Here is a 15680-nt window from a genome sequence, read left to right as displayed (position 1 = left end):
GGTTTTTGGGGGGTCACCTCTGCTCTGCACTCCCCCAGTGCAGCCCAAGGCCATCCCTCCCCCCAACCACATATCCTCTCCCCCCTGGTGCTGGATCATCTGCTTGGCCCCCCACTCCCTCTCGGGGCACACTGTGCGGCGTGGCTGGGGCTTGTGCAACGGCCCAGCACCAGGCAACGCTGAACGGAAACCACAGGCCCTGCCCCGCCCCACCCGAGCTGCCCTCCAGGTGCATCGGAGCCAAGCGCCCCGCACCTGCGCCCTCCTGCGCTACAGGGGGTGAGCTGCAGCCCCCACCACACTCCGCAGACGGGCGAAGGGAATCCGTAGTGTAGCTGAGGGGGGTGCAGGGGAAGCAGCTGCTTCCCCTGAGGACATTTTCCAAAAGCTGCGCCTTTCTGTGCAGCCAGCACTGGGCTCCAGACTCGAAGTCCGGAGCCGGGTTTTGCGTGCGGCTGCCAGCTTGCTCTCGGCTCCGCACCACCCTCCTCCCCCATCCCCAGCCCTGCTCCCTCACTCCGGGCTTCGGCGGGTTGCCTGGCTCCCCGGGGATGAGGAGGAGGCTCCCGGCCGATCCCCTTAACCCTAGGTGTTAGACAAACCTTCCTACAGTCTTCCTAGGGAGGACGTGTGAGAGTTTGCAGCAGCCACAGCCCAGGGAGGGAGGGGTGGCACTCTACTGTTTAAAAATTTCTTCCAGCAGTAATTTTCAACCTGGTCTTTGCGCTGGGCTGGACTCTGGCTTTCTGGCCACTAGGAACACCAGCTTCCTAGAGATGTTTGTCCATGATGCTTCTAGGCTCATGAGGAAAAATTAGATTTTTTTTCTCAAATCGGTAAATGTCAGTAATCGTAGATTTCATCACACATGCACAAAACTGACCCCCCCCCCCCCCCCCCCCCCCCCCCCCCCCCCCGCTGCTGCTAACTGAAACTGACAGGCAAGGTAGCTTGATCACTTCTCAGAGTTTGATTTAAGGCTCTTGACATTTTGTATAGTTTGACAGGTGATGTTGCCAACGGGTGTTTTAACGGTTTATGAAGCTCTCACTTGTTGAATGTCAGCATCGACTGTTAAATAAATATTGCCTGATCCCCCCCCCCCAATTTCCTGCAACTGTGAAGATAAAAATGGTTTTAAGCATTTCCCCCCTATCATTTTGCACAACCATGAAAACTTATTTTTAAGCTTTTTTAAAATCAATTTATCTGTTGAAATTATAAACAAATATAAATTGAGTTGTACCACTTGCCTTGAGTTTGCCAGTTAGCAGCATCCAGCCTTGAGCTCAATACTTAGGAGGGGGACACACACTGAACCCCCAACCTCTTTGTAACCAACAGAGCTGGAGGGCTAGAGGCAGGTCTCTGCCCCAAGAAGTGTAGGGCGCATCTAGCCACTGCAGCGGGGAGACTCGTGTTAGCTCAAGCTGATCTAGCGTTAAGAACAGTTCTGTGGATGGTGTAGCTCTGCCTACCCACCTGAGCTTGGATCCCAGTGGGCAAACAGGGGCGCTAGCCTGAACTGCTGCCCATGCCAAATGTCTGCACCCGTTAGCTCAAGCTAAGCGAGCATGAGCCCATCTGCTCGGCCTGGGAATCATGCAGTGTAGACATACCCTTAGAGTTCAGCCAGAGAGACTGATCCAAGCCTGAGGTGGAGCAGAACCAAGGTCATTGCTGGACGGCTTCCCAGAAACAGCCTGGGCAGGGAGGAGTGGAAGGTGGGGGAGCTGCAAACGAGGGAGGCAGCGCCGAGGCCGAGGGGCTGTTTGTGAAAGAAGGGGCGAAGATGAGAATGATGCACTGGAGTAGCAATGTGTATTGACGAGGAGGCAGACTGTACAGAAATGAGAAGTAATGGAATGGATAAGAAAGAGTCTGGGCCAAAATCAGTTGGGGGAAGAAAGCTACCAGAGGGGTTCCCCTGGGCTAGTGACTGGCATGTGCTAAAGCCCCCAGGATCTGATCTGGATCTGGAGAGGGAGAGAAACCTTTGTAATGCTTTTAATTAAATAAAATATTGCTTGTGATTGTGGGAGACTAACTTCCCAGATACAGAGTGGAGGACATGTGCTCCTACTAATAGAAGGGCCCAGATTTTCCTGGATGCGACAGCTTTCTTTATCAAATAGGCACTGAACCAACAAGAGATAGAGCCATTTAGAATTGGCTTTGGTGAGCAGCGAGGACCTCCGAGAAGAGCTGGTTGTAGGGGACAACCTTGGCTCGAGTGATCATGAGCTAATTCTGTTTAAATTAGATGGAAGGATAAACAAAAAGAGCTCTGCAACTAGGGGCCTTGATTTCAAAGGGGCAAACTTTAAAAAACGAAGGGAATTAGTTAGGGAACCACCAAGCAGACTGGACTGAAGAACTCAAGGATCTGAAGGTGGAGGTGGCTCGGAATTACTTTAAATCAAAGTTGTAGGAGCTCTCTGAAGCCTACGTCCCAAGCAAGGGGGAAATATTCGTAGGGAAGAGTTGCAGACCAAGCTGGATGAGCAAGCATCTGAAACAGGTGATTGGAGAACGCCTACAAGGAATGGAAGATGGGAGGGATGAGCAAGGAAAGGTCAGAAAGTGTTTTTATTTTAAGTTCAAATAAATATATATAACAAATTTAAAAGTATGTAATTAGTAATTATATATGTCGGGTGGTGCCTTTTTTTAATGTGTTCGCTCCCCCTCATGTTAGAACCTGGCTACGCCACTGCGAAGGATCAGGCCAGCCAGCCTTTGTAGGATGGTGGAATCGCCACCGGGGTTGACGGTATGGGGGCTGTGACACATGGAGAAGCGGTTGTTGCTGCTGCAGGCAGAGGGCAACAGAGCATGCACACACACAAAGGATTGCAAACATACACAAACGCATGCATGAATCCAGCCACACACACATTATTACTAACATACACAAACACCTGCACAAATCCAGTGACACACTAACACAACCGCTAACAGATGCAAACACACAACCTGCACAGCCACACACACACACAGAACTGCCCACCACAGCTACACAAACACCCGTCCAGACACAACCCCTGCAGAACCCGAGACATACAGAAACACGTGCATAAATCCATCCACACACACACACATACACACACCACCCCCCTCCTATACACACACCTTGGGTCACTGTGACACTTAACACTTCAGTTGGATGGGGTGCCCAGGACCGTGTCTATTCTCTGCCCCCCAGGGCCCGTAGCGGGCAGATTGGGGGTGTGGCCGGGCCACCCTGCACTGTGGCTATTCTCTGCCCCCCAGGGCTCATAGGGGGCACGATCCAATGCCAGCCAAAGGGGGATAAGAGGTGGAGAGGGGGCCGTGGTTTCTGCACCACCCGGTTCCTGGCACAGGCGCCTTCGAAGATTTGCATTTCTTGGTAGTTTTCACCCCATCGCCGTTTCCTGCCCAACCTCCTCCTGCTGTGTGAGATGGTTAAGTGGGGGATGGGAAGAACCCAGGAGTCCTGGCTCCCAGCCCCAGCTGTGCTAACGTACCAGACCCCACTTTAACCCAGAGCTGGGAATGGAACCCAGGAGTCCTGATGCCCAGCTTCCCTTCCTCTAACCTCTAGACCCCACTCCTGCCCTTTTTGGGAGCCAGGACTCCTGGGTTCTATCGAGGCTCTGGGAGGGGAGTGGGGGCTACTGGTTAGAGTAGGAGGAGCCAGGACTCCTGGGTTCTATCCAGGCTCTGGGTGGGGAGTGGGGGCTACTGGTTAGAGTAGGAGGAGCCAGGACTCCTGGGTTCTATCGAGGCTCTGGGAGGGGATTGGGGACTACTGGTTAGAGTAGGAGGAGCCAGGACTCCTGGGTTCTATTCTCAGTGCTGCTGTGTGACACTGGGCCTCTGTTTCTCCTCCCAACTTTTTGGGTATGGAGCCTGTAAACTCTTTGGGGCAGGGCCTGTCTCTCGCTGCGTCTGGGCAGCGCCTGGCCCAACAGGGCCCTGATCTCAGCTGGGGCAGGGCCTGTCTCTGTGTCTGTGCAGCCCCCAGCACAACGGGGGCCTTGATTCTGCCCCGGTCTCTTTCGGGGCTGCTGTTGTACAGATCAATAGTCCTGAATACTAAAAGGCCTGTTGGACGAAAGCTGCTGCACCCGGAGGATGCTAGATCCCCCGGACCCGGTTCTCCGGCCACTTTAAGCACCGTCCGGACAGAGGGTGTTTTAACCAGCCAGGCCGCGACTGGGCTGAGGGGAATTAGCAGCCCGGCCGCGACTGGGCTGAGGGGAATTAGCAGCCCGGCCGCGACTGGGCTGAGGGGAATTAGCAGCCTTGGCAATGACAGTGGGGTCTAGCCATCTCCTTGGCCACTGGCATCTTGGCCGCGCCCAGGGGAATTGTCTGATTTGCAGGGTGCTGTGGGGCTTTGTTGGGGCTGTTTCCTGGGGATCGGCCTAGAGCCTGCAGATACAGTCAGCCAGCACGGGGCAGCGGGAGCCCGTATCCCCCCAGCCCCCAATCAGCGGAGGGGACTTCAGGCCCCCGTCCGCTCCCAGGGGAAGGGTAGAGCCAGTGGTCCCCAACACGGTGCCTGTGGGCACCATAGCGCCCACCTACTGACAAGGGAGCGCCCCACAGTTGAGGAGCGCGGCCGCCGGACAAGCAGCCGCCGCCGAGAAGCGGCAACACCCAGAAGCGTAGCTGCCGAAATGTCGCTGCGAAGCTTCTCGATGACGCTGCTTCTCGGCGGCAGTTCGGCGGCTGGTCGTCCGGCGCCCGCCCACACTGAAAGGCTGGGAACCACTAGGTAGAGCGCTGGCATCCTCCTTTCCCCCACAAATCACCCAGGAGGCGGCTGGCTCTGGGACGCTCCCAGGGCCCAGGTGAGGGAGCCAGAGGAACCAACCTGAGAGGGGCCCCCACCCCCCAGCGATAGGTGCTGTCTACCCCCACTTCCTAGCTGGGGGCTCCCCCAGCAAAGCTCCCCCGCACTTGATTTCCAACAGGAAGCGGGAGGGGCTGGGTCTGGGAGCCAGGACTCCTGGGTTTAGGCCACTCACCTCTCCCTGTTCCATCCCTCAGTTTCTCCATGGAAGAGGGACAAGGACATAGCCGCCCCCCCACCCCTCCAAAGGCTTCAGAGGTGGTTCTGCCAAGCAGGGGATGCCCCAGCCAGGGCGGCGAGCTCAGGGGCGGGATCCCTGCCTGCCCCAAGGGGGCTGCGCCAGGTAGGACAGGCCAGGAAGATGCAGCCGGGGCTGGTGCTACGTCAGCCCAGAAATAAACCCCTGGGCTCAGGCACTCGGGACAGGGCCGTCTTTACTGGCCCCTTGGGCAGGGCAGGAGGGAGGGCGGGAGGGTCCAGGCAGAATCACAGGCCCAGCTGGCCGGAAGCAGCCAGCCAGAGCTGGTGCCGCCTAGCAGGGGACCATTCCCCACGCACTTGAGCCAGCCAGTCCCTGCCCTGGGGCAGACGGGAGCTGGCGCACCCCAGAGAGGAAAGGCCCTGTGTCCCAGTCCCTGCCACGGACCTGAATGTGAATTTAGTCAGTTTATTCAGAACATTGTGAATTACAGAACACCACAAAACCCATCTGGGATCCCCCCCACACCTGACAGCCGCTCCCCCACCTCCGCTCAGCCCCACCAACCCTCCCACCGCCAGCATCTGGTCACCCCTTAACACTGACCCCCCACCTTGTGCAAGAGGGGACAGCTGGACTGGGCTAGGCCCCCCAAAACTCCACCCCATAGAGGCATGTCCCACCCGCACTCCTTCCCTAACATGGGTGTGGCTCCCTACAACTGCACCCCTTTGGGGGCAGGGCTCCCCTAGCCCCTCCCAGGCAGGACAGGGCCATCAGGCCCAGCTGTGCTGCTGCTGCTGCTGGAGGGTCTTGAGGGCCAGGGTCCAGCGCTCCAGCCACTGCTGCAAGGTGAGGCCCAGGCGGTGCTCCGCAGGCAGGGCGAACTGCCCCGGCTGCTCCCACCTGCAGACAGGGAGGGGAAGAGAGCGGGGAGCAGTGAGATGGCTCCTTCCGGCCCCGCCCCCCACAGCTTCTCCCCAGCGTAGACACCCCCACGTCCACCCTTACCCCCCTCGCACACACACACCCTGTCCCCCGACATCCTTCCTCATGGCACATGCCCCCCGGCCTCTCCCTAGGTACACCCATTCTCTAGAGGTACCAGGCCACCCCCTTCCTTCCCACCCCAACCCCCCCCAATCAGTCCCTCCTGTGCCCCCACCACTTGGGCAAGCCCCCTTCTTTCTCACAGCCCCCACCCCAGGCAGGGGAGAACCGACCCCCAGCACAGGATGGGCAGAGCCTCCCCCCTCTGGAGAACAAGACGTCCCATAAACCAGGTGGGTGGGGCCTCCTCACCAGGCGTCGATGGCGGCCTGCACCTCGGGCCAGCGCTCGATGCGTTGCCCGCACTGCTCCGTCACCAGCTGGATCCGCGGCCCCAGGGCTCCGGCCTGCTCCCGGTCGTGGTCCCGCAGGGCCTGCACCAGGGCTGGGGGAAGAGACGTCGGTGAGGCCTGGAGGAGTTATGGCTTTGGGGGGGCGGGGAGGGTGCTGAGCTGCTGGGCAGATGCCATGGTCCTGTGGCCCCTCAGGCCGGCTTGTGTGCCAGGAGGGTGCCCCTTGCAGACCCTGGGAAAGGTCCTCAGGTGGGGGGGGGCGTCCCCCTGTCCGTCTGGAGCCATGGAGGGGATCTCACCTTGTGCGTCGGTCCCCGGGGAGCCCTGGCGCTGCTGCAGGCTGGCCAGCACCTGGCTCTTGTAGCCCAGCTGAACAGCTCTCCTCCCAGAGAACACCGGGTTTTCATTAGTATTCCCCAGCACCAACGCTTCTGCTTGTCTCGATGCCGCTACTGCAGCATTAATACCACTGCCCAAGTACTGATGCTCCTTGCAGAGGACCAGCAACCCCAGCATGGGGCAGAGAAGCAAAGTATCAGTACTGCTCGGCGGGCACCTACCCCCTCCAACCTGCAGATCTCAGGGCGGGTCTGAGCCCCGTTTCAATGGGGCACAGGTGGGGGGAGGGGGGACAAGATCCCAGGAATCTGGCATACCCCAAGTCCAGTAGTGGGGGATTGGGGGCACAGCCCTCCATCCAAGGTACTCCCACCTAAGGCCAGGGGGCTCCCTCCATATGGGGATCCAGCCCCTGGGGCACCCCAAGAGGGGATGGGGGGGGGGATAGGGCAGTTCAGACAGAGCGGGGGGTGGGAGCCCAGGAGGCTGCGGCGCAGAAGGCAGGGGAGGGCGATGGCCCCCAGCTGCCGGACCTCGCACTCCACCCCCCCGTGCAGCCGCTGCGACTCCAGCGTCACGTCCTGCTCCAGGCCCAGCAGCTTCCTCTGCACGAAGGCCTGGACCTGAGAGAGAGTGGGGGGAGACCATGCTGGTGCCCCTCAGTCCCAGCCCTGGGCCCCACTCCCCCAGCCCTGCCGGTACCCCTCAGTCCTGCCCCACAGCCTCCTGCCCTCCCAGCCCTGAGCCCCACTCCCCCAGCCCTGCCAGTGCCCCTCTGTCCCGCCCCACAGCCTCCTGCCCTCCCAGCTCTGAGCCCCACTCCCCCAGCCCTGCCAGTGCCCCTCAGTCCAGTCCCACAACCTCCTGCCCTCCCAGCCCTGAGCCCCACAGCCCCCTGCCATGCCCCCTCAGTCCCAACCAGCAGCTCCCTGCCATCCAAATCCTGGGGCCCACTCCCGCAGCCCTGCCAGTGCCCCTCAGTCTCGCCCCACAGCCTCCTCCATAGTAAGGGCGGGTGGGGGTGTCTCACCTCGGCCTGGTCCTTGCGGAGCTGGGATTTGATGTAGGAGGTGCCTTTGATCAGCGCCCGGACGTGCTGCTGCTTTTCGCGCTGGGTGGATTGGGGGGGGGGTTCAGTCCTGGGGCTGCTTCGAGACAGTGTCCCTGATCCCCCCGTGCCAGCAAAGCACCCCTATATTCAGCCCCGCAATCCCTCCCTTTCCCACCAGAAGGCACCCCCATCCTCCCACAACTTGTCCACTCCCTCCCTTCCCCCATCATCCCCACACCCCTATATTCCCCCCCGGCATGCACTCCCTCTACTTCCTTCCCCCTAGGCCAGCCAGGTACTCTGTGGATCCCCCTCCAAGAACCCCCCACCCATGGGACCCTTCCCAGCCAACCCCCGCATATCCTAGTGTGTGCCCTATTGCCCCCCTACCCCCCAGGCAGATCCCATGTCCAGAGGTTGCCCTGCTCTAACCCCCAGATTTCCCACACCCCCCGACTCACCACCAGGTGGCGGAAGTCCAAGATGCGCTGCCGCTTGCTCTGCAAGGCCTGCAGCTCGGCGTGGCGGGCACTCGCCTCCCGCTCCAGCTCCCGGTAGCCCTGGTGCAGCCCATCCCGCAGCCCCGCCAGCCGCACAGCCCGCAGCTCCAGCTCCAGCACTGCCCTGGGGGCCGGGCGGGATAGGCCGGCTCAGCGGGCGGATGGGGACCAGCAGGGGGCGCACTCTGTAGGTCTGGGGGTGGGGGGAACCACATGGGCAGGGAATCTTCCCAGCAGGGGGCACTCTCCCAGGGGTGGGTGGTCACTGACTGTGCAGGAGGGACCCTGGGTGGTGGGGATGTCTCCCCAGCAGGGTGGTGCCACAGGGCCCCAACAGCACAGGGGGACCCCTGGAGCGGGAAGTCTCCCCAGCAGGGGACGTTCTTCCAGGGGTGGGTGGTCACCAACTGTGCAGGGGTGAGCCGAGGGGGCGGGGCGTCTCCCAGGGCCTGGGGCAGCTACCTGGCGAAGATGGCGCGCTCCGAGCTGTCCGCCAGCAGCCGGTGCATCTCCTGCAGGAGGGAGGCCAGCTGGGCCGTGCCGTGCTGCTCCCGGGCCTGTAGGGGGAGCTGTTGCACCCACAGCTCCTCACACCTGCTCCAGCCTTCCTGCAGCCAGGGGGAGGGAGCAGGTAAGGAGGGGCCAGGGGACATTGCCCCCTCCCCCGCTATATCCCAGCCGGAGATATGGCCCTGAGGTCCCCCCACAGTCCCTGGGACCCCCCAGCACTGAGATACAGTCCCCTCCCCCGCTATATCCCAGCCCCCGGAACCTCCAGCCCCCAGATGTGCCACCCTTCCCCCCGCACTATATCCTAGCCGTTGGGACTGCCCAGCCCCCAGATGCAGCCCTGCCTGCCCCTCCCCATGTCCCCACTCACCTGTATAAGGCCCTGGACCGAGGGCAGGGCTGCTGGCGGCCCCGCCAGGTCTTCCAGACGGGCGCTCTCGTAGCGGAACCTGCAGGCCAGAGGGCAGAGGTACAGGCCCCCGCACTGGTGCCATGAGTCACTGCAGCACTGCTGGGGTGACAGCCCCCCCCAGAGCCCTGACTCTGCCACCTGTAGTACAAACTGCCACCACTAGGGGGCCAAAGCCCCACAGCAGCCCCTGTCCCAAGCTCTGACTCTGCCACCCTCCCCGCCCCCACCACTGGGGGGCGACGGCTCCATACAGCACCATGCACCCACACTGCCACCCCCTTCGTGGTACCCACTTGAGCGCCTCTACGTCACGGGGAATGTCAATGCGGCTGGTGAGCTCTTGCATCTGCAGGGTGTTCTCCAGGGCCAGGTGCTCCAGGGCTGCCAGGACGTGGCTGGGAGGGTGGGAACCCACGATGTCCTGCATGAGCAGAGAGGTGGGATGAGCCACAGCGGGCCTGGGACAATGTACCCTCCCCATCAGGGCAGGCTCCAATACCACAGTGCGGTGCTAGGGGGCGCTGTGCTGTAGGGAGCAGGGCAGGGGGCTCTCCCTGGGCAGTCAGGGCTGGCCCCGATGCCCCAGCCCAGCATTGGGGGTGCTGTGCTGCAGGGAGCAGGGCGGGGGGGGAATCCCCCCAGCAGTCAGGGCTGCCCCAATGCCCGGCGCTAAGGGGCGCCCAGCTGCCCCTCCCAGAGGTGGCTGCACCTTAGCACCAAGTGAGCTGACCCAGCGCAGTGTTATGTGCAGCTGTTCCCAGCTCAGAGGTGGCTGCATCTCTGCACCATGCGAGCCGTCCCCAGGGTCCCTACCCTATTGCGCCTCCCTCCCCCGTTACCTCCACCGTGCTCAGCCAGTGCTGGTAGGATGCGTCCAGCAGCTCCTCGCTTGTCCCGCTGCTGAGAGACACACATGGGGCGGGTCAGAAACAGAGCGGCGGAGGGGGAGGGGAGGGCAGGGGAGCTCGCAGGGTCTTACGGGAGGGCCCCAGACGTGCTGTGCTCGAAGAGCGACTTCAGGAAGTGGAAGCGCAGCTGGCAGGCCGTCCGCACGTCCCGCTGTGGAGAGACGGACAGACACTTGGACGCGTTACCGGGGTGGGGAGGAGACGACGGCCCTCAAGAAAGCTGCAGATCACCAGGAATCACTGGTGGAATCACCAGGATCTACTGGATCCCCCCCTTTATTGGGAGCCAGGCACCAGGCTCAGTGAGATCCCTCAGGATCCCAAGTCCTGACTGCCAATGGCCCGACAGACTCCCCCCGGGTCCCGGCACCAGGCTCAGTGAGATCCCTCAGGATCCCAAGTCCTGATTGCCAATGGCCCGACAGACTCCCCCCGGGTCCCGGCACCAGGCTCAGTGAGATCCCTCAGGATCCCAAGTCCTGATTGCCAATGGCCCGACAGACTCCCCCCGGGTCCCGGCACCAGGCTCAGTCCCATTCGCTCCTCCCCAACCAAACCCCATCACCAGATCCCACGGTGAGATCACCAGAGCCCCATGCTGGCATTCACAGGGCTCAGATCACCGGGTACCCTGTGTCACTAGATCCTGCCTTGGGATCTCCAGATCCCCTCAAGATCCCAGGACTGGGACCCCCAGATCACCATCCCCAACTAGCACAGGGGAGCAGGATTCCCAAATTCCTCTCCGCCCACCCGGGAATCTACCCACCGTCCCCTCCCCACTCACCAGTACTTCAGGCTCCACGCCAGCAAGTCCGAGGTCAGGCACCTTCCCTCCCACCGTCAGCTCCACCTTGGCCTTTCTGCAGAGACCAGAGGAGGCCGTGAAAATGGGGTGGGGGAGGGGGGAAGCACAGTTCAGGACATCCCCCCCACCCTCACCCCAACCCAGGCCCCATCCCCAGTGGGACTCTGCCATGGAGCAAAGGATCCAGAGAGACGATACCCAGGATGGGCAGTCCCCTATCCCTAATGCCACACGCCATGGGACTCCCTCCCAAGGAGCAAAGGATTCTGGGAGTTACTACCCAGCAGAGATGTTCACTGGGAGTCAGGATTCCTGGGGAAAAACCTGCAGAGGCTGGTTTGGAAACGTCACAAGCAGGCGCTGGAAGCCGGCCCCCTGGGCAGGGCGGTGGCGGGAGTCCACAGTGAAGGAGCGAGGACTAGCTGGGCGAATTACGAGCGCCTGGCACATGCTGGCTGCTCTGCTTCCCCCCTGCCCTGAGCAGCCACCAATGTAAATCTTTGCCAGGCGCAGTTCACACCTAGACCCCCTGTTCTGCCTGCTGCTTTGCAGAATGTGGTCTGGTCCTTGGGCCTCCCATTCCAGGTTCCAGCCCCGGCAGGCCTAGTTGACATCTGGCTGTGTCTCACTCCCCCTGGGAGAAGTTAAGCCCTGCACGCCCAATGGAGAGCTTCACACCCAAGCAAGTGGGGAAACTGAGTCATCAAATGATTACAAACCCCCCCACATTCTCCACCAACCTCCCCCCTGGGAAGGAGATTTGGGGGCGCAGAGGGCTCTTTAACCCAGCTGACAAAGGCAGAGCGAGACTTGATGGCCGGAGGATGAAGCCAGACAAATCCAGACTGGAAATGAGGAGCAGATTTTCCCCAGGGATGGAGCAGATTCTGCAGCCCTTGGAGTCTTTGCATTGAGATGGGGCGCCTCCCTCTAAAAGCTCTGCTCTAGCTCCACTACCAGATATGGGCTTGAAATATACAAAGGGGGCAGAATTAAGGGTGTTCTAGCTTGGCCACCAGATATGGGCTTGTAATCTATGACGGGCGCGGCTATGTCTATTGGTCTCTTGGAAAGGTCCATTCCTATTGGTAGCTGTCCAGTGGCAGTGAGTTCCACAGGCCTCGGCACATGCTGTGCAGGGCAGGAGGTCCTTGTGTTGGGAGCAGTGGAAGTGAACTGTGTGTGGTTGTGTCTCTGAGCATGATTGTGAATATTCCGGTGTGTGTGTGTGGGTGATTGTGTGTGTGGCTGGGGGTGTGATTGTCCCTCTCTTTGTGGGGATGGGCTAGTGTGTGCCCCTGGTGTGTCGTGTGTGAGTGTCTGGGATTGTGTGAGTCCCTTTGTGCATCAGCGTGTGTGACTGTCTGGCTGTGTGGAGTTGTGGAGGGGGGGGGGTGTGTGTGTGTGTGTCACCTGCTGCAGGAGACAAAGTCCTGCAAAACCATTTCCTACCGGTTAGCCGGTAGGGGAAGCACAAGGGCGGGAACTCGGGGGAAGAGGCGGCGTGAGGGCGGGGGATCGGGGAGAAAGTGAAGCGCAAGGGGGGGAACTCAGGAGAAGGGGCGGTGTGGGGGCGGGGCCTTAGAGGAATGGGCGGGGCTTAGGGGAGGGGCAACGTGGGAGCGGGGATTCGGGGAAGGCGTGAGGGCGGGGACTAGGAGGGAAGGGCGGTGCGAGGGCGGGGCATCGGGGAAGGGGCGATGCGGGGATGGGGATTGGGGGAATGGGCGGAGCGAGGGCGGGGCCTGCAGGTGAAGGCGAAGCGTGAGAGAGGGGGCTCGGAGGAAGGGGGGGCGGGCACGTTCCGGCGCTGGTGGCCCCCCACACTTTTAGGGACCGGAAATTCCATCGCCCCTGCACACCCCCCGCCCCCGGAAAACTCCCCTTGATACACAGCCCGGCTCTCGCTGCCCGGCTCCCTGCGCTGAGCGCAGCCGCTGGGGGGAGCGCAGGGCAGGGACGGTGCGGGCCCGGGGGCTGGATCAGTGGCGGAGGGACGCGCCCCGACGGGCTGGTTCCGAGAGCGGGGCTCCGGCAGCACGTGGCACACAGCGTCTGTTGCAGGCAGGGCGAGGAGTTGACACCGACGGGAGGCGTCACACGTTAGTGGGCGGGGTTATGCAGATCAGCGGTGTCTGGCGGCAACACAGACCAGCTGGCTGATCCCAAGGAAGCGGGCGGAGAGAATTCTCTGTGTGGGAGCAGAATTCGGTGTGGAGAGTTGGTGCTTTGAGTGAGTGTATCGGAGTCACTTCGGGGCAGCGATTGGCACGTAGCTACGAAGGTATGAAAGCAGGTCCTGGTAACATTGAAAGCAATGGGAGCGCGGGGGGAGCGCGCTGTTCCGAAAAAAGGTATCGCTTCCCGGCTTTTTGAGCTCTGGTCAAGTGTAGGTAGTCTCTTGGTCTATCCAAGGCCGTGATCAAGTGTCTTGATGTTTTGGTCTTTTGGTCTCGAGATGAAAACCTTGCCTTTGTTTCTGGGACCTCGAAGTGAAAAAATTCTCTAAGTTATATCTGTTCTTATCAGTTTAATCTTTATTAATTTTCCATTTGATAAGCTACTACCTTGATATACTGTATCAATTATCCTAAAGAGCTGATGGTGCTTTGGGATGCATCCCGCAGCCCCTAACACGCAGCCTAAAGCTCTGTCCAGTGTCCCAGCACGCCCTGCTGCTCGGCACAGGCTCCCGGCTGTTGCTCCTGGTCCTCCCCGCACATCTCCTCAAATTTCTGTCCCAAGGAAGACTCTCGGTGCCCCAGAGCCATGGCAAACCAGCAGATCCAGAGGGAAGTGCGAGAACAGGAACACTCGCCCCCGAGATGCTGCTGCCGCAGAAAGCTCTTACACCCTAAGATCAGTCTGCAGGGACATCACCGAGAAAAGGAACGTACACCCCACTCCCCAGCCGCCGGGGGGCTGCCCCGCAGTGCTCCAGCCGCTGGAAGAACCTGCAGCTGACCACCAGCAGCTGCAGTCACCGGGAGTCTGCTCCACCTCGCTCCTGCCGCGGGAAGAGCCACGGCCGCCGCTGCTGAGAGACTGCCTCCCCACTCCCCTGCTGCCTGAGAGATCCACTGCCGCCCAGCTGCTGCTGCCACCAGGAGTCCATCCCCACGTGTCCCAGCTGCCGGAGAGGAGCCCCACCGACCATCTGCTCCTGCCGGGGCCAGGTATCTTCCCCACTAAGCCCCAGCATCTACTCCCTCCAGGGGACCCTCCCGCGGCTCCCCCACCGCCCATGCCGCCGGGGGGCTGCCCCCCCTCCCCCGAGCGGCTGCCCATGCCACCGGGGGACTCCTGTCACACGCCCTGGCCGCCGCCCTTCGCGCAGCCTGGGGACCCCCGCCCCGCGCCCCAGCCGCTGCTGCTCCGGCCGCCGGGGGATCCCTGCCCCGAGCCCCAGCCGCTGCCGCGTGTGCACCTTGGGGAGCCCAGCCACGTGCTCCAGCTGCTCCTACCTCAGCCGCCGGCGGAGGACTCCTGCCCCACGCCCTGGCCACCGCTGCCTGGGCAGCCCGGAGAGCCCCACCGCGTGCCCCGGCCGCTGCTGCCCGAGCCGCCGGCGGGGGTTCCCCGCCCCGTGCCCCGGCCGCCGCTGCCTGAGCGGCCCGGGGAGCCCCGCGGCGCGCCCCAGCCGCCGCCGCCGCCCGGGGACCCCTGCCCCTCGCCCAGCCCGCCGCTACTTGAGCGGCCCGGGGAGCCTCGTGGCGTGCCACAGCCGCCGCCGCCCGGGGACTCCTGCCCTGCCCCCCGGCTGCCGCCGCGCGAGCAGCCCGGGGAGCCCCGCGGCACGCTCCAGCCGCCGCCGCCCGGAGACCCCTGCCACGTGCCCCGGCTGCCGCTGCCTGAGCGGCCCGGGGAGCCCCGTGGCGTGCCGCAGCCGCTGCTGCCCAGGCCGCCCGGGGACTCCTGCTCCGCTCCCCGGCTGCCGCTACCCGAGCAGCCCGGGGAGCCCCGCGGCGCGCTTCCGCCGCCGCCGCCCGGAGACCCCTGCCACGTGCCCGGGCTGCCGCTGCCTGAGCAGCCCGGGGAGCCCCGTGGCGTGCCGCAGCCGCCGCTGGTCAGGCCGCCGGGGAACCCCTGCCCCGCTCCCCGGCTACCGCTACCCGAGCAGCCCGGGGAGCCCCGCGGCGCGCTTCCGCCGCTGCCGCCTGGAGACCCCTGCCCCGCTCCCCAGCTGCCGCTGCCCGGGCAACATGGGGGACCCCACCACGTGGCCCAGTCACCGCTTCCTTGGCCGCCGGGGATCTCCTGCTCCGCGCTGCTGCCGCCTACGCAGCCAGGGGATCCCCACCACTCGCCCCAGCCACCGCTGTCCGAGCCCCCGGGGGTCTCCTGCCCCGCGCCGCTGCCGCCTATGCAGCCAGGGGATCCCCACCACCTGCCCCAGCTGCCGCCGCCCGAGCCACCGGGGGCCTCCCACCCCGCGCCCCAGCCGCCACCGCTCGCAGTGCCCGAGGAGCCCCCTGATGCGCCCCAGCAGGCAACACCCCGACCCGCCACTCGCCAGCTGCCACAGATCCTGAGTGACCTGCCTGCCCGCCACCTGGCACTCCAGCTGCCGAGTGACTCCCCCGCTGTCCACCAGCTGCTCCAGCCACCGGGGGACCCCCCAACCCTGAACACTCCCTCTAATGCCCCCCTCCCGTCAAGGGAACTCTACACTACACCCCAGCCACCACCAGATGCCTCTCCCGTTCTCCTGCGGTTCCCGGACACGCCCCCTGCTCCCCAGCAGTCCCCGCCGCCGAGAGATGACCC

General features: G+C 62.8%; 1 protein-coding gene across 1 annotated transcript; it reads right to left on the bottom strand.

The window, feature by feature from the left end:
* Positions 1–5818: 5818 nt before the first annotated feature.
* LOC135892194 (HAUS augmin-like complex subunit 5) lies at positions 5819–12762 on the bottom strand. The gene is made up of 13 exons (XM_065419906.1): positions 12659–12762; positions 10893–10968; positions 10177–10256; positions 10037–10097; positions 9491–9618; positions 9156–9234; positions 8738–8883; positions 8237–8399; positions 7755–7835; positions 7190–7347; positions 6685–6764; positions 6345–6477; positions 5819–5948 (listed from the first exon to the last, which is right to left on the bottom strand). Exons 1-13 carry the CDS (start codon positions 12760–12762, stop codon positions 5819–5821), a joined length of 1419 nt encoding a protein of 472 aa, XP_065275978.1.
* Positions 12763–15680: the final 2918 nt, after the last annotated feature.

The sequence above is a fragment of the Emys orbicularis genome, chromosome 20 (assembly GCF_028017835.1).
Source record: "Emys orbicularis isolate rEmyOrb1 chromosome 20, rEmyOrb1.hap1, whole genome shotgun sequence".
NCBI classification, from domain to species: Eukaryota; Metazoa; Chordata; order Testudines; family Emydidae; genus Emys; species Emys orbicularis.
This window is presented reverse-complemented; position numbering and strand designations above follow the sequence as displayed.